This window comes from Perca flavescens, chromosome 8 (genome assembly GCF_004354835.1).
Source record: "Perca flavescens isolate YP-PL-M2 chromosome 8, PFLA_1.0, whole genome shotgun sequence".
Classification (NCBI taxonomy): domain Eukaryota; kingdom Metazoa; phylum Chordata; class Actinopteri; order Perciformes; family Percidae; genus Perca; species Perca flavescens.
In genome coordinates this window covers 17562392-17586170 of record NC_041338.1, presented here as the reverse complement: position 1 = coordinate 17586170, position 23779 = coordinate 17562392, and the positions used below count along the sequence as shown (strand labels likewise).

Sequence of the window (23779 nt, the reverse complement as noted above, 5' to 3'; positions counted from 1 at the left end):
TTCATATAAGGGAATTTGTATTCTGTGTCACAAACGGCATTTAATAGTAGCATATAAGTTGAGAGAAAAAGAAAACAGGGCTCTCTTCTTGGGTAGCAAATGTATTGTTGGGAAAACCACACTTCAGGAGGGCAAAGATAAACGTGACACTCAGAAGCCCGAACCACTCCGACTCGACTCACACATCTCCATCTGTGAGCCGATCAATTTGCTGTCGTCTGGTCTCCAGCCTTCTCCATTCTTCAACAAACAAAAAGAAGGAAAGAGAAGAGAGACAACGCGACAAAAAGCTCTGCATGCGCACCAGCCTTGTTGAAGAAAAGAAAAAGGACCACACATCAGCCAGACGAAAGGGGCAATTTGGGGGATGTGGAAGGTTACCATAGCAACAAAGCAATGAGATAAGAATATAAAGGTCTAAAATAAACCCATAATTCCTTTAGCTAAACCCCAAATTGCAGGAATTGGCTGTTCCAAAGCCAATCTCGTTCAAAAGCCGAAGCAAATTTAACCCATCACACAAATAAGAGACAAAATGAAATTCTCATTCAGTTGGATTTCAGGCATTTATTTCTTGATAGGCAAGATTTAAAAAAAAAAAAAAAACACACAAGGATGAGACATCCAGCACAAGCGCAATTTAGATTGACTCATCCATTTTCTCAATAATTCACCATCGGCTCTAAAATGCTTGAGTAGTCGTGCACTGTGCATCTTAGCAGGGGGCCCATGTGCCGCTTCGGGAGAGCAGTGTGAGGTCCAGGCCTCCTCGGAGAGTCGTCTGAAAGGCCAGTCAATACAAAGATATTCTGACAGGGACTCTCCCGGGACGGAGCATGCACTTAAGGCAATAGCATTGGCTTGAGATGTGGTGTGCTGTGTTCATAGTTCAGAGTCAACGATTACTGTACCATTCACAGTTCATTTCTGTCAAGTAAAAGCGATGTAGCTGGAGTAAGAATATGCTAATGCATTTCAGACATTACCAGTAAAGGAATAGTATAAAAAGAATAGTTTCTTATTTACTTTCTTGTCATGAGTTGAGTGAGAATTAGATCAATACCACTTATAGATATATACACCCATTAAATAGGAAAATACAGTATAGCCAGTCGCAGGTTAGCTTAGCTTAGCATAAAGATTAACGTAAGGGGAAACAGCTCTGCCCTACAAAGGCACAATGCAGCAAAACAACTTTGTGCTAAATAGTAAACTAACCAGCTGGTCAGATAGCCACAGGCCAGCTAGCCTTAGTTAAAACTAAATTTACTTATTGTTTTTTCCCTAGCTAGTTATCTGTTAATTAATCTTGGTATTTTAGTTTGTTTTCCACATTATTAAATGAAGCAGCAGCTAAATCCAGTCACAATGTAGCAAAAAGCTAGCTAATCTTGCTAACAGTACGATCTTAGCAGTATAACTGCTTCAGCTTTTGACTCTAGTTGACGTCTCAATTAGATGTGGTTATTAAACTACATTAAATGCACATAATCAAATGTATTTAATAGTTATTTCTATATGCAACAGACAGTAAATAATTAAAATTAGGTTTTCCAAACTTCACAAGACAGCTTTTTTTTTTTTTTTTTTTTTTCTTCATTTTGTTGATTTCTTCTTGCCTTTTGTGAAGATTATCCAAAGGCAAAATGACTGCTACAGTATCTACATTTGTATACATTAGATATAGATTACATGGCAGTTATGTTTTGGGCATAAAATAAAGGCCCCACAACTTTTCTATGGTGCGCAGTTTGTTGTGTTTACACTTTGTGTTACATGAGCTTTAGAGGTGTTGGTATGCATATTTTGTTATTTACGATCAGGGCCAGACTAGCAATTTCCCCTGTTTGCAGTCTTTATGCTAAGTTAAGCTAACCAGCTGCTGGTTTTAATGTTAGCTTAATATTTAGCATATAAACCATGAGTGTGGTATCAATATTGTCGTCAAACTCTTGGCAAGAAAGCAAATATGTGTATTTCCCAAAACTACTCTTTTAATATTTACACATTAATTTTAGATATTTTATAATATATAACAGCATTTCAACTTTCTTAAATATTCTGGAGAGTAACCAGGTTAACACAAATGTTTTCCAGTTTTAACATTCGTTTTCCTGTCATGGCTATTGTGTGTATTCAAATGCAGGCTAAAGGTTAAAGGGTTTCCTGGGTTGCATTTAACATTCAAGGAAGGAATAAATAGTGTACTGACATTTGGAGGAAATTAAATACTGACATTAAGAGCCTTTTTCAGGCTACTCTCCATGGGTCTTTTTAAGTCCCACATAATAATGATTTTTAAGTCCCAGTTGGTCTCCTCCAGTGTCCAGACTGTAATGCATAATATCTGTGCAGCGATCAAAAGTATATAGGGGAGAGAAACTGGAAAAGTTCAATCAGAGTTTTTGTAGTTGGTGAACAGGTTGTAGAGGACTCGGAGGGTGGACTTGAGGTTCAGGTTGACAACATCTGGAAAACAAAAATGGAGACAGCAAAGATCATTAGAGTTTGCCAAACTTGTGTTGAGGAGTTTCAGAAAGAAAAATTAGACCTTTGACATGCACAAAAATAAAAAATTGGATCCAAAAAATAAATGGGCTGTGCTACCATAAAACCATATTTACAATGCAAAGTAGCTTCCATAATTGCTGTTGGACTACTTTCCCTAAAAGGTTATTTGTAATTTCGGAAAACAAAATGGGGCTAAAAATAGCTTATCATAGATCATATGATGTATTACTTCTTACCAGGAGAGATTCAAAGGCACAAAAATACTTCCTGTTCTCTTCATCACCAACATGACATAGGCTACTACACAAGGGCTTATTTGCATACTGTAATTTCTCATCACAACTAGGTCTTGGGTAAGTGATTCAAGCTAGACACCATTTTGTTACAGCAATGCCATACTGCATCACCATTTAAACTAGGACGCCTTAAGCTACTTATCGTCTGCATTTCCCTGTTAGCTTGGGTGACACTGTTGATATCATTAACAGCTACAGTCATTTATAATGAACCTGCAGATGTGCACAAACTCACAAACCTTAACAAACTGTCTGCTCCTAGTAACACAAACTGCACTTGGAAGATAATAACAGTATGAAGATAACAGCTATATATACCATCAGCATGGGCCTGTGGTCAGTGACTTTGTATTTCAGTGTAATGAGTCCTTCCAATTAAATGTGTAAAAAATTAAAGATTTAATAATCAGGTTTAGAAAGACTCCTAATCCTGTATACTAACCACCAACAAAGGTGCTGGTATCGAGTTAGTGCATAGCTTTAAATACTTTGTTTTAGGCATCGTTCTTGATAACAAACTGTGGTTTAAATCCCATGTTGCTTCCACATGAAAAAGGTCCAACGGTTGAGGAAAATGTGCTTATTTAATGTCTCCTCTGTGATAGTGACTTTGGCGGGCTTGGTAGCCTCATCAATGTGGCTAGTCGGATTTCTGGGAGGAGTCAAGCCCAGCTTACAGACCTATATAACAAGCAGGTGCTTAGGAAGGCTACTTCCCTTCTGGAGTGCTACTTCACCCTTCAGACAGAGTTTGAACTGTTACCCCTGCAGTTGTAAGTGCAGTTATAAAATAACAGAGATATACAGACATAAAAAGGAACATTTAAAGAGCAATTAAGGCCAAAGAAAATAATAAAAAAGAAGAGCAAAAGAAAAAGTATGTACAATGCAGTAAGTAGTAGAATATAAATTTTAAATTGGAATATGGGATTTGAAATATAGGACAGGAATGTGAAGCGAAACGTAAAATATTTACGTTTCGCTTCGCGTTCTTGTCCTTCGCACAAGTAGCTCTGAGAACTATTTAAGTATATACAGTACAAGAGAGAAGTATACTGTACGGTTGAATAATAATTCTTAAATATATTGTCCTGAGATGGTACAGATATTTATGGCTATAGCATTAGCTCGAGCTAAGAATTTTATTTAAATCAAAAAACTCAAATCTAATGCATTCTTCTTTCAATATCATATTCTGTGGATTAATATGAGTAAGTAGCTGATATTAATTTGAATGCTTCAGTGGAGTAAGGTACTGATTACAGTTTAAGTACGTTATCAGTCAACTGTATTAGATCACAGTCTGAAAGCTATTTCTGTAATAGCATTTCTAATGGGGTTAATGAAATGCAAGTCTCTGTGATAAAATGGGAAAATACTTAATTGTGAACTAATAATCATTATAATAGCAACAACTAGGTGAAACCAGTAAGTCATATTTTAAGTAGAAGTTGTTAAATTCTCCTAAAAAAAAAGAACAGGCTGGTTTATTCAAACGTGTAGCTCAGGGCAGAATGAACCCAGCACCATCCATCCAGTATGAGAGTTTAAGGGTAAGGCAAGGTCTCCATCTACTGGACAAACTTTAATATGACTGCTACTGTAGGACATCAACCATTAAACTTCCTTTTTAAATGGCATCCTGCCAGCAAAAGAGACTCATAATCTCAGTTAGCCTCCATTAAATCTCCCCCTGGAAAAGGGTCTTTTATCTGATCTTGTAATAATGTAATCTATAAAATACCTTCTGGTCTGGCTTTGGGTTTCTTCAGGCCTCCATCCTGCATCAGCTCAAAGGCAAACGCCACATTGTGGACCTGAGGGGACACAACATGGATACTCAATGTAATGATAAACTGCAAAAAAAATCGTTCTATTGGACCGACAGATTTTACTTATTGAGGGCATAATCACCTTCTGTTCAAAGCTCTCAGGAGTGAGGAAGAAGTTGTACAGAGGGACAAAGTAGTCTTCTAGCAGCCCCATCAGCAATATCAGGTACACGCCATCAGCAAACTGGACACACACACACACACACACACACACACACACACACACACACACACACACACACACACACACACACACACACACACACACACACACACACACACACACACACACACACACATAATAGACTGCATGGAAATTTACAGCACATACAATAATAAAACTAAAAGTAAATCAGATTGTATTATATGTTTCAAAAAGAATGCATGCAAATAGAGGGAAGATGAGAGGATGAAAATATGTTATAACATAACTCATGATCATTTTAATATTCGACTAGATACTGTAAATGATCCAATCTCTTACCTGAGATTCCAGCTCAGTAACTTCCAGGTTCAGCTTGTTCAGGTGTTTGTTCACGAAGGTGATGAGAGACTGGTAACAGGATCAACAAACTTATTAATCATAAATACAGTACAGTTTAAAAAAATACCAACTAATTTGAAGTCATTATACTATCCATTATCTTTCAAAGAAAAGGTTTTTAATACCGTTTTCACCACGTTGAGCTTGTCAGGTGCGTGATCCAACAAAGTGTCAAACGCATCCCTCTCTGTTGTAAAAAAGAAATAATTCAAAGGTTATGAATACTTACTAAAGAAAAAGCTTGGCATTTTTGGAAATGTCAATGCTATACCACTCTCATATCTGTCCAATAATTATATGTCGCCGCCATGCTAACCCTGCTAACTACTAGCTAACGTTACCGCCGGAGGACTAGGCAAGTGGGCCACGGCTGTTTACAACGTGTAGCCTGTTCAGCGGCCGTAGCCGACAGCGGTGAGTTATTTTAAGCCGAGAGAGGGGGGCTGTAAATCGGGAAGAGAGGACCTTGAGTTCGCAGTGGGTTTAGTGATTGTTGCCGTAATTCTAAGCCAATAAAGTGTGTTCAGTCAGGTGGTGAGGACGGCAAGGTAGTTTTATTTTTAACAGTTCTCGCGGTAATTCTGAGCCGAGGAAGTGTGTCTGTCTGTCGAGTGGAGAGGACGGCGAGGTTGTTGTGTTTTTAGCGGTTCCTACCGTAATTTTAAGCCGAAAAAGTGTGCCTGTCAGTTGGGTACAGAGCTCCGCATGAGCACGAGCTTTTATGAGCTTTTATGTCAATATAGCTAACGTTAGCTACTCCACTGTGCTGTGAAGTATGTCTGACTATGTGAGACAAGTTTCTAGCAACATTGTTGTGGATGCTGCGGTTTGAGCCCGGCAACCTCCGTGAACTTCAAGTCTGGGGAGGAGGGGGCGGGGGATACGACTCTATTCAGTATTTAGAATTTGTACTGCAGTAACTATTTTAAACACTAGCTGTCAGTATTACATATTGCACCTTTAATGACTGGAAACAGGGGGAAACAGCTAACCTGGCAAGTTGTGGTTTTATAGCTGTTGTTGCGAGGTAGCAGAGAGGAAGTCACTGCTCCCAGCCAACAAATAATCTGACATATAGCCCCAAGTAAAACCAAACATTGTTGCTTTTAGACTTTAGTTTTTATTTGAATTAAACAAACAAGATATACTGTAACATGTTAATTAGTGAACTTTAAAGGTGCTAGAAGATAGCTTGTGTTACCTTCAGGTGGAGCTAGACTAGCTGTAACATATTTAACAAACAAATATGAGTGATATCAATCTTCTCATCTAATTCTCAGCAAGAAAGTGAACAGCACATTTCCCAAAATGTTGAACTTTTCCTTGAAGCAGATGAATAAAGAAAGAATAAAAGTAAACAGACATTTCCATAATTGCTACTGTAACATTTGTGGCTTAGACTCACCAAACCTTCCCATCATCATTCTGAAAAAAAAAAAATGAAAACAATTTAGTTATACTATATACTACAATTAACATTATTAATACCTTACATTACAACATTGATATAAAAAAAGGGGGATACAATTATTAAGTATCAGCTCTTACTCTGTGGTGCTTGTCAGCTCCTTGGTCACAAGAGCCGTCTGCAGGATGCCCTCTCGTTTCTGCTCAAACAAAATCAAAATGCTTCAGTTACTTCATGAGAGAATAACTGCAATTGTTAATGCACATTATGAAAATGACATGTGCAAACATGACATTGAAAAACACTAAAAGATGACGGAAGGATTTAGCCATACATGGACACTATACTATGTCACTATGATCAGTGTTAGCCTCATTATATTATTGTTTTGAATGGGTCTGAGTTATCTGCATGGTTAAGGACAGCTCTTGAGTTGTTTTAAGGTTACATTTAGGCAACTTCTGAGATGACATGATTGTATTACAAATTTTATTTGTAACTTGTAGACATGTTTTTGTAGCCTGACAAGCCAGAACCACATCAAGGGGTTGGGTCTGGGAACTCACCATTGACAGGGCTCAATCCGAGGGGCGGGATAAACGGTTGTCTTTCAAATTCTCTCTGCACGCAATAGGATAGCGCTACAACCAGGCAGAGGAACGAAGAAGGAAGAGAAGCTAGATGATAGATTAAACTTTTGCCATTTCCTGTCGGCAAAACTCCGAACACATCTGCCTTTTTTAAGAATGATTTCTGTGCCGTTCTTTCTTCTTTTCTCAAAGAAAAGCTCAACTCCGCAAGTCTTCCAGAAGCCCGCCCGCCCACCGACTCTATACACAATGTGATTGGCCTGACCAGAGTTTGGTTTTTCCAGCTCGCAAGTCAACGGAGCGTGCCTAGACCCCCCTGGCTGCAAAATAAATGTGCTGCCACTAGGGTGCGTCTAGATTTATATGCTAATGTTTTTGTTAAATGTTGAGGTATATTGTTTGTTTATCTGTTATTGCTGCCTATTTGAAAAAGAGATTCTTAATCTCAGGAAGGGTTAAATAAAAGCTTAATAAATTAATATTTATATATTATATTTATTTATTCATAATCATCCCTCCATTATTGCACATAATGATAGTGAATGCCAACCTAGTGTGAGCTTGATGAGCCACTTTACCTTGATGACGACCACCTGCACAGAAACATGCTCAGGCAGTCTGATGGGGGCCTGGAAATGCATCGCGAGAGCCACCAGCAGGTAGACAATAGCCACCAGGTTCTTTGAATGAATAGCTGTAACAGTAAATCATAAAAAAGGACTGTCAGCTCTTTGCACACTGCAAGCGAACATACTGATGCAAGCAATTTTCTAAAGACGAAAGGTAACAGTCTGTGCTTCTTTTTCAAGAGACAAAACTAAAAATGAAAAAGCTGCAAATGAGCAGTTAATGAAGCATGAGTTAATCCAACTCTTTGGACTGCAGTGGGAAATCATGATGTTTGTAGAGCTCCTCACAACTCTGTACAGGGTTAAATTCTTGATATTTGTAATGCAAATTAAGAGATTATGTGATAAAGAGGAATTCCACCAATTTTGCACGAGGTTCAGTTTGCCAGTCACCAGGATGCAGCCTGTTAAAACAGATGTATCATGTTTTCTGTGGCTGTGGAGGAGTTCTCCAATGTGTGACAAAATAACCCCAATGGTGTCATAGTGATGTCATCAGGGTTATCTTGGCGAGTTGCATTACGTGAAATGTAGGCTGCAATATTTTTTTTTTATCCATCCTTTTTTAATCGGCTCTTGTGTGTTCCCCAACTTCATGGAAGTGTACAAACTTAATTGCTGGAGTATCAGTTTACATAGCAAATCACTGAAGTCGTCGTAAAACTCACAGTCCACACTCCACTCAATGGTCCAGCCGTGAGGCCTCAGCAGTTCGTTGACGGCCTCCAAAACCGTCTGAAGCTTCTGCTTTTGGCCGATCTCTGACTGGGTCACCTCGGCCACGTTCAGCTTCCTGCCTGACAACTCTTCTGTCAACAACAAAATAAAATAAGAGGAATTAGGAACTCACGTACAGATTTAAAAAAAGGTAGGTTTATAAAAGAAACCAGCAATACTGAAAAAAGGAAATCTAAAAAAGGGCACTGACGCAGTTAAAGACAGAGCACATAAAGGTGCAAAGTGTGATAAAGGAGTGTGAAAACTAAAAATGTCTTTAACAGAAATGAAGAAATCACACATCACTTAAAATGTTGTGTTTATATTATGTATGGACATAAACGAACAGAGTGATGCTACTTATACTTATACAGGCACATGTCTGACATACAGCAACTAAAATGAATTTAGTTTTTATCACTGCTTCTGTTGCAATGATATTATTCATTTGGCAGATACTTGTTTCTAAAGTAGATGATTTTGTCCAACCTACAGAGTAACAAGAGATAGTGTCGTCACCAAATGCTTATTTTTTGGGAAATTGGCTTGGAATTAAATGTTAGCATGCAGAAGGTGAAATCTAAAATTTGTTTTCATCCTGCTGTAACAACACTGAATCTTTACCAGACACAGCAGCACCCCAGTGAATACACACACTGGACACTGACCACGGGAGAAAACAATGTGCCAATATCAGTATTTTGAAATGTTATTGAATGAGGTGGATGTTTAGTATGAACCTGCTACAGCTTTTCAAAGACAAAGAATAAAGATCAATGGTAGGAGGCACACATTTCTGTTTTTACTGCAGACAGTGTGCTTCAAAATTAACGAAATGTTATGGAATTGTGTTTACAAGTAGTCATTGTCAAAGCAGGTTTTAATGCTAATTCCAAGATAATACTTTTAGGCAATATATTCGCTGATGCCAATTTACTACTGCTGAATTAAGTTTGGTCAACTGCACAGCTGGTACAGAGGTGCATAAAGAAATCATGCAAAATAAGGTACTGAATTACTGCTCACTGTCAGCACTGAGTTTATTGCAAATGCAACGTTTTGGTCATAGAAATTTGTCAAAAATCAAACTCACAATAGTAAACAAAAACATCTTTATACTAGAGGCCACAGGCTGCGAATAAAATGATACATTACTGTGAATTTACTCCTTTTCTGACTGGTGTAGTCTGTTGTTCTAATAAAAAATAATGTTGGTGTTTCATATTAAAGTCAGTCTGAAACTTTGCATTTCCAATAAACATAGTGCTGACAGAGTGCAGGAATTAAACACTTTCTACTAATACTAATACTGCCAATTTTCATACTGGTACGTGGCACGTTTAAGGCCTTCAGAAGCTATATGGATAAAGATGTTGTGAGAGTTGTGATGCTTTCTTCCTCACCAAATAACTTCTGGAGCACTTGTCCATCATAACAGTCTTCCTCCAGGTCTTTGACTATGATCCTGTCTTCCTCCAACTCACTGTTGATCCAGTCAATCAGGACCTGCACACACATCACAATGCAATAAAACCAACAGTCAAACTCTACGTCAAAAAAGTCAAACTCAAACTCAGTCAAACTTCATCTGTGTACTGTTTTCTTGGTGTTTTCATTGCTCTGATTATGCAGAAGAGATATGATGCTTGTGCACAAAAAGATTATCCCAGACTACCTTCAAAAGATCTTTAAATTTAAGATTTTCCCGCGATGTTGGGTCCAACATGATCCTCTCAGCGTTTTCCTCTGGTGAAGATAATGCAAGAGAAACTTAGCATAGTGACATATTTGTCTCCCCTTTTGGATACATACATACATCATTTTTGTCTCACATAAATACAACTCTACAGACACAAACACACGTATGTTCCTATCAACCCCACATCAACAGTGATTCACATGGTGACTAAGGGCAAAGGCGTCTCCCCTCCACCCACTTTCATTTCCTGCTTTTCCACTGTCAAAGTCCCCATTACTCATATATATATCCCTCTGTGACCTGAGTAACCTATGACACTGAGATGCAAAAGTCTTAAGAAGATCATATTTGAAATGCAATTGCAGCATTAACAACAGTGCGACCAGTTCAGGCAATAATAGTGTTTTAACATTAAAGATGTAATTTCAATTAAAAATGAGATGTTCTTCACATGTGCACATGTGTGTTTGTGTGTGTATATACCCATCAGTGTGTCCTCTGGATGGATTTCTGTCCCTGTAGGAAGCATGGGAGCATTGATGGCATTCTTCCCCTCCTCATGGAGATCACTCACTTGTAAAACAACAAGACACACACAAAAAACAAGAACAACAAATTCAATAAAAACAAATCAACAGAAAAAGACGTTTTTTCTATTCTCCAAGTATGGAGACAGAAAGTGAGGTAAGCAGGCAAAGACTGTGGAACAGAAATAAAAAGACAACAGAGAAAGCTTGTCAGAGTCACTGGTAACAGTATTGGTGCACAATCACCACAAAAAAGTGTGGTGTACATTTGTGGCAACTGGTCCTCCTCTACAGCCACTACTTCAGTCACTCCACCACCGTTTTTCTCTATTTAATATCCGTAACAGTCAGAGCCTCACAAATTTACATTTATAAAAAGGTTTCTACAAATGGGTTGACACTTACTAGAATCCTAAAGGGGAACTCCACCAGTTTCACACGTAAAAGTCTGTTTACAGGTCTTGGTGAGTACTGCTACATACAGTATTTGAAAGAAAGTTGTATAAAGCCTTTTGTGGCTCCCGAGGAAGCTGTGTGTAGTCTGATAAAGTCCTCAACTGACATCACTTGAGTCAGTGTCGGTTGGGGTTGCAGACTACAAGTTTAATAAAATACAGTTGATGTGCGTGGCTGGGCTAGCTCAGTTGGTAGAGCAGGTGCACATATATGGAGGTGTATACCTCGACGCAGAAGGTCCAGGGTTTGAGTCCAACCTGAGACGATTACCTGCATGTCATCCCCCTCTCTCTCCCCATTCATATATATCTGTTCTTCCCATTAAAGGCTGAAATGCCCAAAAATAATCTTTAAAAAAAAGGAAACTGCAAAAGTTTTCAAGCTATGAGTTTCAGAAACAGTTTGGAAGTAATGTTTATCCAGGGATTTGTACATAGACAGTGAAAGAAAAGGACAAACTGAGCTTGATGAAGTAGATGTGACGTGAGCAACCTGTCTGAAAGTTGTAAGTCTTCTGGTAGCTGCGAATCTTGCAGAGACGGAGAGCGTGAGTAGGAGCTGGCCATGAGCGTAGGAGCAGGAGCAAAACGTTGCTGAAATATTTTGTTCCGATGCTTTCATGGACTCTCTATGGGCTTCTAACTTGACTGTATGCCTCCACGTCCCCCCAATTGCCTGTGAGCTTCCCCTGACTATACGGTCATTTCTCTACTGTGCGACAGAAAATTGCGTGGTTATGACACAATCGTTAGCCTATTTTTACAAAAATGACTGCTACGTGAAATACAAGGTAATGGAGCCTTTTATACGTTGTCGTGTTTCTTTAGAAATAAACAATGGACAAATAGAGTCTTTAAACGCTTCAGATGTAAAGTTATTCGCTGTTAAAGTGACACCAAAATGAATGGCAGTCAATGGAATGCTAGTGGAAGGTGATGGCTTGATAGCCTGAGAATCTCCCCATAGGAGGTACGCTTTCCGGATGCTCGCTTACCCCCTTGGATTTGTACTGCTGCCTGAGCTTTCACACGTCTGTTACTTCCTTATTTTTTTTCCACCCATGTGGGGCTCTTTCCATCACAGATTGCATTAAGTCCATTAACGTCTTAAAAAAGAATTTATCTTGGAACTGTTTTATATGCTTTTATATTTCAAAATATGGTTAATTTAATACATTTTTAAAAACTAAATTTATTTATTTATTGATCCCCAGTGGGGAAATTACAATGGGATTAGAATGGGAAAGTCTTTAAGGTTGATTTAAGGTGACAATACGTAGAAAAAGTAACAAACACTTTGAGTGAAAAATCAATTTCCACTGATATGCTTTCACTTCTGACTGGAGAGACACTCCGGGGATTTAAAGGCTTTCTTCCTCTAATGGCCACATTGCTTTTATCATCGTGAATTTCAATTTGTACAACCTGCAACAGGCTGGGCCCCAATCAATGGTCTCCAATCTGTCATTTCATTGACTTTACTATTTATAAAACCAAGGAGAACCAATGAGGTTTTTTTTTTTTTTTCAAATTAAAAGCATGTAAAAAATTATATATATATATATTTCTGATTGAAAATATAATGAAAGAAAGTCTAGAACAGTTACAGTGTTTTTATGATACAATCTGTACAAAATCTTAACTTCAAAGCTTGAAGATATACACAATTACCCCGGAAGGAGGGGTCCCCACAGATCTGATATCAACTATCGCACTACAGATCAGCAGTTTGCTTTGTAATTACATAGAAAGCTTGCTGCATTTCATCATAATTGTGCTGCTTCCTCCCTCCGTGTCCATGGGACCGCATTACTGCTGATGGCACTTCACACAGTCAAGTAAAATGTGGGTGAAAAAGGTCAAATTATACAATATAATTAATTTGCTGATGGCAGATTTCTGCAGAATGATTTATGCCAATGGAAATAAAAATATGGACTCACTGGTACAGAAATATAACAGCAAAGACGCCAGTCGATTCTATAATGCTATGTAAACATTTGAAAGTGACTACTCACATGATGACCTCTTACAACAACCAACACAACACATTGCTGGGTATTAACCTACAGTTGCACTAAGGTAACAGGTCCTGCTTCCCTATTTCTACTTCCAAGTTCCTCAAAATCCAAAATGAAAACCAAATTTACCTTGTTTCTTCCTCTTGGTCCCACACAGCAGCCCCGCCATGTCCCCACTATAAACCTCCGGATTCCCTACGATTGCACTGAGCAAAGGTAAATGTAGAAGTGTATGTATATGTGTGTGTGTGTGTGTGTGTGTGTGTGTGTGTGTGTGTGAATCGTAGTCGGTGGGACTGAGCAGTGGCAGGGACATCATCACGTGTTTATTTCTGTCACAACCCTCCACCCCACGTCTGCGGTCCAGTTACAGGAGACGCCGAGGGGGGCGTGTGTGTGTTGTAGTATGTGTGTCTGTGTGTGCGCTTGGGACAAGAAGGACCACACTGGACATAAATGTGCAAAAGCAACTCAACACCAGTAAACCTCTGGGCTGTTAAACAGTGGACACAGGACCAACTTCACTGACCTATGACAGGTATAGTGTCGACTCAATATCCATATAAATGCATGCAGCATGGTGTAAAAAGGACATCTGTACAGGTTTTTGTTGTTGTAACTGACTGCTAAAATTGCTGTCTAGTAATTTCACAGCAATGTAAGAGAATAGACTTGTTTCTGTGAATAACTGAGCATGTGAATGGAGCCTTTAATATGTTTTGCTGCAGTGGATAATCAATCAGACAGCGGCTGTATTCCTGTTAACAGAATTACACTAATTCAATACAAATCAAAGCCTGCAGTCAAGAACATTTATCTTATGCAAAAAAGAGCTCCTTACTGTTTTTTTACAAAACAATTTGAAAAAAAGGACACAGCAGCAACAACATATGGTCTGACTTCTTTTTGCTTTAGCGATAAAAATGTTTTAAGTATAATCAGTCTGCATCATAAGCAGCAGCGTAAAGCAGATTAAAATCAACCTTGTCTTGTTTGGTTCCATTACTTGCGAGGAGGGGGGGGGAGGCGGGAGGCGGTTCACTGTGGCACAGGGGAAGATATAAATAATGCAGCAGTATAGAGAAAACAGGCTGGACCTTAAATATAGCTCTGGTTATTTACACCAACACAGGCACCAGTGAGTAACCGCAGCCAGGATATGACAGAATCCCTGAGTTTGTTCCAAATGGGGCCTTTAGCAGACATTAACTCTTTAACTTATTACACCTAATATTTACTTATTATTATATCTTATTTACTTTATGTTGTAATTCTTCGTTTTCTCCATATTGTACTACTTTTGTAGGTTTTTTTTCTTGTCCACATCAAGAGTCAAAAGATAGAGGGAGTTGAATTGCTTAAAACAGTAAGTATGCTTCTTTTTTAGAGTAAGTCTAATATGTTTAAAATATCAGTGAATCTCCTGGATAATGGCTACTAATAATACCATAACTGTTTAGTCAATATAATTTACCAGCGATTTGGATGTTTTTACCATTTGTACAGTATTTGCAAGACAATTCTAAATTATTAAATCACCAGTATAGTCAAGAGCAAAAAAGCCAGAAAGCAGCAGTATAGAAAGAAAAAATATCTATGGATTCTAGTAATGTTTAGATTAACTTGTACAATTTTTGGATTAATTAATGCATAATGTACTCAATTCTCCATCTCTTTTTGGTAAAAGTAGACAATGAAATAAGTATGTGAAGTGAATAAAAAAGGTTAAATAGCAACAATAAACAGATGACTTACTATTGTCAGCATCCATAGAGTGTAAATACTCTTCACCCTCAGATAATACAGCGAGGATGTGACCTGGCGTTCATCCTCTCCGTCCTTATAAAGCAATAACATGTTTTTTGTCTTCACTAAACTATCACTTGTACACTGCATGTTGCTGACAAGGGCTGTGGAGCCTTGTCAAAGAGCTGCAGACTTCCTTTCAGTTTATCAGGGATATACAGAAAGAGCCATGGACATGCAGTTTCTTTGAAAAATACTGTATGTCTGCAATTGCAGAAATCTGGGCTCTGTAAAGAAATGTTCCTTTATGTCTTGTTGAATGGCCTCAAGTAACACTTTCCATCCCATTTCTGACACAACAAGAAGAGGATTTAAGGGTTTACCACTGAACTACAATGTGTATTGTTGCTAAGGAGTGTCAACACAAAACCATGAGTATTTTTCTTAAAGGCAGAATCCAATTACACTATTAATGAGTATTCAGCAAATGTGAAACAACTTTTTGTTGTGGTGTTCCTCTTAAAGAATATAAAGTACCACACCCAAATGTAACAGAAACCACAACAACAGAAGCAGCAGCATGCCACAAGCTGTGCTCCATTACTAAAGACTAAACCTCACATACTTCCTTCGTGGTTTACTTATTTCTAATTCAAACATCATGGAGATTGACTTGTAAAATAACCTGTCTATTAGCTGAGCTTTAATCCACTAAGAGCACACAGGGGCACTGCACTCTCACAAGCTGCACTCTCCACACTGAGACTATGGGGGATTCCTTTCTGTCCAGCCATATGTTGGCAAAATTAAGGTTTGGGGACCACCAAGGGTTTTAGGAGGTATGTTAGAGGTTGCTAAATCAGGGAACAATTACATTCATATTGTATCATTCATTACATATTAGCACAAAGGGAAAATGCTAAAGAGAGTATTCCTTTACTATACCCTCTCCTATACCTACACTAAAGTCTGCGCCAGAGTACTATGAGAGATTTCCTGACTTATACAACCAGGGGGACAGACCTTACACATGATAATTAAGGTTGACACATCCGAATTTGGGCAAAAAAAGGAATACATTTGGAGGATTCTTTATAATAGGACAACATAGACGCCCTGTGTTGGCATATTCAGTCTTGAAATTCAGACTTCTAAGGAATAATATAGAGAAGCTACAGACATTTTTGGAAATGGTGTTCCCCAGAGCCGGATAAAAAGATGTGCGTGATAGATCCAGCACGGGGTTAGCCTAGCTTAGCTCAAAGACTGGAAGCAGAGGGAAATTGCTAGCCTATCTAACAAGAGATACACAAATTCACATCGATATATCAAGACTGATATGTTGAATGGAGGGCTAAAACTAATGATTATTTTAATTTTCATTATTATGTAAACTGACAAATTATTTTCTCAATTCATTGTTTTGTCTGCAAAACCAGAAAGACGATGTAAAGAAAATTCCATCACAATTTCCTCGAACCCTACGTGACATCTAAAAAAAAGCTTGTTTAGTCTCTAACTGTCCAAAAATCCAAATATTAAATGAACTACAATAGTGATAAATCAAAGCAGCAAATCTGAGAAGCTGAAACCAGCAAATATTTTGCACTTTTGCTTGACTAAAACAATGCTTTTTTTGCACCATCGATTGCACAACTTACCATTTAAAATTCAGTTCAATTGATGTTGATTGGTTTGAAATACTGATATCGCCTCATTTCTAAACAATCAATTAAGCGGCTCTCTCTCTGTGAATAAATATATCATGCTCCAATTTGTAGAACAACTTCACAACTCTGCTGTATCTTTCATGGTCAACAGTTTTGGGACTTCATTTTGAGAAATACTGGTATAAGTTCATTCTGTACCAAGTTATATTAACGAACAGCACATCTATATCACTGTTGAAGCTTTAAGCACAAACTTCAGCAGCAAGACAAACACTCTCATTTACTCATTAAACCAAGAATCCACCTCCCAGTTATCATCTAATTAACTGACTGGGCTGAGCTGTGTGCTGGTTTCTCTGTTTAACCCCTTAAAGCAGCTTTAAAGGGCCCATGATATGGTGCTCTTTGGATGCTTTTATATAGACCTTAGTGGTCCCCTAATACTGTATCTGAAGTCTCTTTCCCGAAATTCAGCCTTGGTGCAGAATTACAGCCACTAGAGCCAGTTCCACAATGAGCTTTCCTTAGTATGTGCCATTTCTTTGTCTGTAGCTATTGAGGAGGAGAGAGGGGGGAGCAAGGTGGAGGGTGGGGGTGTGGCCTTGACCAACTGCCACTTTGCTCGTTTGAAAGCCATGATGTCTCTCTCTCATGGGTGAGCCAAATTCTCTGGGCGGACAAAGTAGAGAAAGGGGAGGTAACCTTGCTCCTTATGACCTCATAAGGAGCAAGATCGGCCCATCTGAGCTTTCATTTTCTCAAAGGCAGAGCAGGATACCCAGGGCTCGGTTTACACTTATCACCATATCTAGCCTCTGGGGGACCATAGGCAGCCTGGGGGAACTCATATTAATGTTAAAAAAAAACTCATAAAGTCACATTTTCATGCCATGGGACCTTTAAGGTTAGAGGAATCACCTTATTCCACTCTGGGGGACAGTATTAATCAGGGCTACAACTCACCATTATTTTCATTTTCAATTTGTTTTTCTGTTCATCACTGAGTCTATTAACAGTCTGAAATCCAAATATATTTCATTTACAATGATAGGAAACCTTAAAGCAACAAATACACACATTTGAGAAGTTAATCAGAGTTTCTTTTGGCATTTTTTCTCAATAAATTGACTAATGATGAATAGATTCTCAAAATCAGTCAATCAGCTAATAGAATAATTAACTAATTGTTTCAGCTCTAATGTATATCATTTATCATCTGGTTGCATCACTTCACTGAAGCTTTATGATGGTGTCTTGTGCATCATTTTTTATAAACATTTTTTCCCCAATTGGTTTTACCAATTTTTGGCTTCAAAACAGTTTGATTCAAATTCAAACTGTTAAATCTTCATTTAAAGATGAGTGGAAGCCCATGGTTTTTAGATGAGCTGTATGGAATTTTAAAGGGGCTCCTAAACAATTAACATGTCTCTGTCCTCCTGCTGGTGGACCTCCTTTAATGGAAATTACAAACACATGGCAGTGAGCGTGCACACACACACAGACACACAGACACACACACACACATACACACATACACACACACACACACAAGGTGTTAAACCTTGCAGCTGTCTGTTTTACCACACAGTGTCTGGCCTGTGGGAGGGCAAAAAATAGTTTGGCCTGGAAACTGGAAAAGTAGGACAATAAGTTAGTGTTTTAATATCCAAAATACAGTGAGAGCAGTGATCCTCTAACATCCTTATCTTCAAAACCTTGCATTCCTGTCATCACTTGTGCCTGTATGACCTATTTATGTACATTACCTCATGTTAAAATGCCTGTGGAGTTGCTAAGGGGACTTTGTCTCGCCTCTCATTCGCTAAGAGAAGTATGAAATCCATATCAAACTGCATAGGGCTGAAAATATGTTTTGAACCTCTAATATATGACACACTAATCAGAAGGATGTAAATGCAACATTTAAGCCAGATTACAATAGGATAGCCTACCAAATAAAGCCATAAAGTCAAGATAAACTCAGTACCAGGGAAATCAAGGATCAATGTTTTCATGTGTGCAGTGCATGATTAAAGTGATGTTCCAGAGGACAATATTTTAATAGCGTATCATGTAATTGCAGCACCATGGACAAAAAACACAACAATGGTAACAAATAAAGGCCTTTCATAATATTAGAATATATATTTTTAAATTACTTACCTTCTTTAGACTTTTTCTTTCGCACCAGGGTTCCTCCTAATTTCCCGAGGAAAGATTCGTCCTTTTTCATTTTTGCGGACTGCGGGGTCGCAGATGTGTTCGCAGTCCCAGACATCTGATCTTTCAGTAAGATGTGTTTATGTGCTCTCACATGTATTAGTTTATAATGTCACTCTTCCCCTATGACGCGTCCAGGGCACCGGTGTACGATCATGGACTATATATAAAGAAGACACCGAATTCACATGCAGACTGAGGAAAGCAGCGCTGGTCGGGAATCAGGCATCAACACAGACGAATGACTCACATGTGATGCGAGTAAAAGCTTTTTCTTCTTCAATGTTCACTGACGGTTCGCCCCACAGCGCCTCCTAACGGCAGGATGATGAACAGGGTCAGGGTTGATCAAGTCTGGTCGCCTTAAAAATAGACAGTAAACCAACATGATTTTATGTATTTGAATGTTTTAATGTTAAATACATTTACAATGATAATAAATACATAACTATCCAGTGAAGATAAACTAATCTCAATCTAGTTTACAGAGCTTTTCAAGAAATAAAGACCATGAAATTAGTTTTTTGAAAATCCTCTAAAAGCTAGTAAGAGTTTACAAATGGTGGAATAAGTATTGTGACCATTTAGGTAAAAATAGCAGCACTACACTATAGAAATACCTAAAAAGTAAAAGTCCATTCAATGCATTAAAAATGTAAAGTACAAAAGTATTATCAGCTAAATGCACATAGTTTTAAAAGTACTCATTATGCAGAATGGTCTCCATCAGTTATATTATTATAATTTTGAATCGTTATTAATGATGCCGTAATTAATGTAAGCAGTGCAGAAGTTGGTCGAGGATTTACTTTTGGTTAGTTTATTCTTTAACAGAGCAACTGATCATGTTTTGTGCGTAAAACTTAATATGAAAAGTAATTACCTATAGCGGTGAAATAAATGTAGTATCTCAAAATTGTACTTACTATATTCTTTACTTTTACGAAATTAACGACAGTAATCATCATAGTATAACAACAAATAAATGAGAAAAAAGGTTAACTTTTGACAACAAAGATTTAAGATAAATTCAAACAGAAATAGGTTTGAGTTATCGATGGAAAAAAAATCTCAATCGCATCATAATTTATAACACAAACCATTATGTCCAGTATTGATGGACATTACTCATGTAAACATATTTTTAACAAGATCAGAAAAGATGAATTATTTAGATTGAGTTGTTAATGTGTGCATCAAAAGCACCGTAAATCAATGTGACAATCAATCATGATATGACAATATTTTGATTCATTTTGATTATGCCGTTTTAAAAATACAATTTATTTTAGGGCACAGTGTGAATGATAAAAGCATCATTTGGACAATAAAACCTGGCAAAAAAAAATATACAACATTTTATTAAGACATTTGATTAACGTGCTTCAACTGACTTCATGACAAAAAAGAAGCAGGATTGGCTTCAGTTCTCATCACCTCCTCCAGTCTCTGGTGCTGTTTTTAGGAGAAAGAAGTTCCAATTAATGTAGTACAGGTAAATCTTAAATTCAGTTGATGTCACATTATGAGTAATGTTATTATGTGATGCTGCTGTTGTGAACTCACCTGTAGTCTGCAGTAGCTTCCAGTCCACCTGCAGTCTGTGTCTCAGTCTCTCCAGTGCCTCCATGTCCTCTGGTAGAGGAGCATGAAGCTTCCCTAGAGAGGGGGCAGCGTCCCCGGAGAGACAGGAGGCTGTGGGGCCGACACGTGATGTCTCACATTCCTGAAATGACAAAATTACTGACCACTAAAGTAGAACACCTGCCATCTAAACCTCCCCAAAAACAAAGCAAAAGATAAACACTTATACTTCCTCCTCTTCTCCTTCTTACCTGCATGAGTACCAGTGTGTGTCCTTGTGCGATGCCCTGCAGCAGGCCTGTTAGTTGTTGCCACACACTGTCGCACAGCCCGCTATCTGGCGTGCGAGCCAACAGAACCAGACTGGGGTCATACTCATATCCCAGAGGCAGAAGGAGGCCCAACACAGCCTGTGTAAACCCTGACACGTCACTGCAGCCCTGTAGGAGGACAAGCAAACACACTTGGGATGTGTTCACATCTGTCATTTAACAAACACAAACATCCCCCGCACATAAAACACTCACAGTATTATTTCAATATTTAGTGAACTATTCCAAAGTACATTGTAAAAAAATTGTTTGTGTTCATTATGTTAAATTAAAAAGGTTAAATTGTGTTTTAGTGGCCAAAAACCTAAAACAAAAACTTAAATGTGTGTGTGTGTGTGTATGTATGTATGTATGTATATATACACATACACACACACACACACGGCACCGGGTCTGTCTGAGGTTTCTCCCTAAAAGGGGGTTTTTCCTTGCCACTGTCGCACTAAATGTTTGCTCTTGTGGGAATTACTGGAATTGTTGGGTCTTTGTAAATTATAGAGTGTGGTCTAGACCTAGTCTATCTGTAAAGTGTCTCAAGATAACTCAATTTGACACTATAAATAAAATTGAATTGATATACATTACTTTTTTTTTTTAGACATCTTTTGGGCACAATATCTTGATATGAGAAGTCATAATATGATCATATAGGCAATACCGAGTTAAGCCCTATTGGCATGGGACTAGTATTACCTGGGGACCTCTAGTAATTTGTAATAATTGCAGAGGTCGTCTGTGATCTTAATCCTGTGCGAATCTGCCATATCCGTAATTTGTCAAGTTAATTTCTAAAGCACAAGAGGTCCACGGGTAATAGCCCCGTGCGAATAGGGCTTTAGCATCCAGTACAGTATTGCATGCACACAGAAAATATGACTTGATAAATGCTCTGAATTGTGATTTCTACTACTGTAATACACAGTACCTTCTTCAGACACACAGGAATGTGATATTTGCATATCTGTTCCTCTGGCTCCTTGTTGCTGAACTGCACCACAAGTGTTTTCCTAAAGATGGAAAGATTTCTGTCATCATGTTGGGGACAGATGTCTTTTTTTATTTGCTCAAAGGGGTACACGTTTTTAATCACAGTCTAATTTAGGGACACACAAATGATAGTCACCCTTCCTCTGTCCCGTGACTCGAGACCACCGCGTCTCCAACACACACGACCAAAACCCTGCATGAGGAGAAAGCCGTATTAAATCAGACTGATTTACTCATATTCAGTTAAGTCAGCTTGTTCTGTAAAGGAAACTTTCATCTCGTATAAACTGTATTTGAAGCTGAAATCCCTTCAATTGGCCGCACCACAAATGAGAAAAATAAACCAAATAACAAAGTCCACAAAACTCAAAACAGCTTAGCCTATAAACATTTTTAAAAAATCGACGTGGGAAATACATTTAGTCGTTTTCTTGCTGAGAGTCAGATAAAAAGATCGATACCACTCTCATATTTGTCTATCAAACATGAAGCTACAGCCAGCCGCTAGTTAGCTTAGCTTAGCATAAAGACTTGAAACAGGGGGGATAACAGCTAGCCTGGCTTTGTCCGAGGTTAAAAAAATTTACCAGCACCCTTTAAGCTCACTATAACATGTTATTTCCCCCATTTACAGTCTTTATGCTAAGCTAAGCTAACCATCTCCTAGCTTTAGCGTCATATTTAGAGTACACAACATCTAACTACCAAGTAAAAACTACCAAAGTAAAAATAAAGTACTTCAAATGGTGCTATTCCATTACATGGTGCCAACAGGTACTTTTTTAGTACCACCTCAGTCGAGGTTCCAAGCGAGCTGAGGCGATACCAAAAGGTGACGTGAAAGCGACAGAGGGAGGTGTCCTGAACAAACCCGCCATTTTTAAATAGTTTTAAATAGCCAGCTGTGGGTTGTTTTTTTTTTGCTGCCTCCAGCTTCATTTGAAACAAAATGTGTCTTCTGGCTGTGGCAACAACAACACACCATCGACGTTCTGTATGTGTGTCGCGATAGATCGAGGCAGTTATGCGCCGCTATGATGACCAGCCACGCTGAGGCGGTACTAAAATCGGCAATGGAAAGCAGACGCACAGTGCGTCGAGTCGAGGGGAGTCGAGCAGGTACCATGTAATGGAAAAACGCTATTCCTTTAAGGGTGGATGTTTCCTGTAAGGAGGCATGCTTTTCTATCTCAGTAATATTAAAACATAGTCTCTGTCCATGTGGATTAGATCCACATTGCTATACCTGTTGCGGAGAGCAGTTGCAGCATGCTGGACAACACACATTATCGCCACGGAGACGTCAGGGACCAGCGCCAAGCCATTGCAGATCTGAGAGGCAGTAATTAAATATAATGACATCAGCCTGGAGCTCATGTAGGCAGATCGGAAAAGCAGATCACATCACAGCACAGCACATGAAGGAGAAGACAAATAACATCCAGACCGTACCTCATTCCTCTCCATTTTCTCTACAAGGGCAATAAGACTGGAGAGGGTTGTGAGAGCATCGTTGTCATCTGCATCTTTGAGGAAATTCTCCCTTATTGTGAAAAACAAACACATTTTTTAATAATAATAATAATAATAATAATAATAATAATAATAATAATAAATAGCCTTTTAAACTCAGCTCTCCGATGATAAACTTCCTGTGTCAATAATAACATATAAAGTTTATTGCTATGAAAAATGTAACCTCAGTTTGTTGATTAGAACCGGGTCCTCTGATGAGCTGAAGCGTTTACATCCGTCTGGGCAAGCCACGCCATTAGGGAGGACTAAAGCAGTGCGGAGAGCAGGAGCGACACGTTTCGGAGGCTCTGGCCACACCTCTTCCTCTGCAATTTTCTCCTCTTCTACCTTCTTAAGCTTATCTTCTTCTTCTTCTGCTAATTTAACGCGCTTTGTGGTGACATCAGAGGTGGGCAGCTCAGCTGGAGAAAGGAGTAGGGAATTATTTGATGAAGCAGCAAATATAAACGTCATCTCTGACTGAGGCTAGCAG

General features: G+C 38.5%; 2 protein-coding genes across 6 annotated transcripts in view; both read right to left on the bottom strand.

The window, feature by feature from the left end:
- Positions 1 to 547: 547 nt before the first annotated feature.
- On the bottom strand, positions 548 to 19125 carry parvb (parvin, beta). 2 transcript variants are annotated; one of them, XM_028584986.1, is made up of 13 exons: positions 18812 to 19125; positions 10710 to 10799; positions 10203 to 10273; positions 9931 to 10033; positions 8479 to 8619; positions 7760 to 7875; positions 6732 to 6790; positions 6589 to 6608; positions 5309 to 5370; positions 5124 to 5192; positions 4722 to 4823; positions 4552 to 4624; positions 548 to 2469 (listed from the first exon to the last, which is right to left on the bottom strand). In XM_028584986.1, exons 1-13 carry the CDS (start codon positions 18924 to 18926, stop codon positions 2393 to 2395), a joined length of 1098 nt encoding a protein of 365 aa, XP_028440787.1. In that variant the 5' UTR covers positions 18927 to 19125; the 3' UTR covers positions 548 to 2392. The 2 variants fall into 2 exon arrangements, with proteins under 2 accessions (XP_028440787.1, XP_028440788.1); XM_028584987.1 differs by lacking the exon at positions 18812 to 19125 and adding an exon at positions 13359 to 13512.
- A 34-nt stretch (positions 19126 to 19159) lies between these two features.
- The window catches only part of hdac10 (histone deacetylase 10), an 11268-nt gene continuing 6648 nt past the window's right edge, over positions 19160 to 23779 (bottom strand). For 3 of the 4 annotated variants that reach the window (XM_028584981.1, XM_028584984.1, XM_028584983.1), the window contains exons 13-20: positions 23471 to 23708; positions 23224 to 23314; positions 23018 to 23103; positions 21908 to 21964; positions 21710 to 21791; positions 20704 to 20892; positions 20435 to 20594; positions 20132 to 20323 (exon numbers count right to left, since the gene is read on the bottom strand). In XM_028584981.1, coding sequence (XP_028440782.1) covers positions 20292 to 20323; positions 20435 to 20594; positions 20704 to 20892; positions 21710 to 21791; positions 21908 to 21964; positions 23018 to 23103; positions 23224 to 23314; positions 23471 to 23708 — 935 coding nt within the window. In that variant the 3' untranslated portion in view covers positions 20132 to 20291. Of the gene's footprint in view, positions 19231 to 20131; positions 20324 to 20434; positions 20595 to 20703; positions 20893 to 21709; positions 21792 to 21907; positions 21965 to 23017; positions 23104 to 23223; positions 23315 to 23470; positions 23709 to 23779 lie in introns of those variants that run through there. The other variant, XM_028584982.1, reaches the window with a different exon arrangement.

Coding starts and splice junctions, on each gene's coding strand:
- parvb (XM_028584986.1), bottom strand. CDS start 18,926: ATGTCTGGGACTGCGAACACATCTGCGACCCCGCAGTCCGCAAAAATG. Junction 6,609..6,731: donor GAGCTGACAAGCACCACAGA/GTAAGAGCTGAT, acceptor TTTTTTTTTCAG/AATGATGATGGGAAGGTTTG. Junction 4,625..4,721: donor CTGAGAGCTTTGAACAGAAG/GTGATTATGCCC, acceptor GTGTCCCCTCAG/GTCCACAATGTGGCGTTTGC.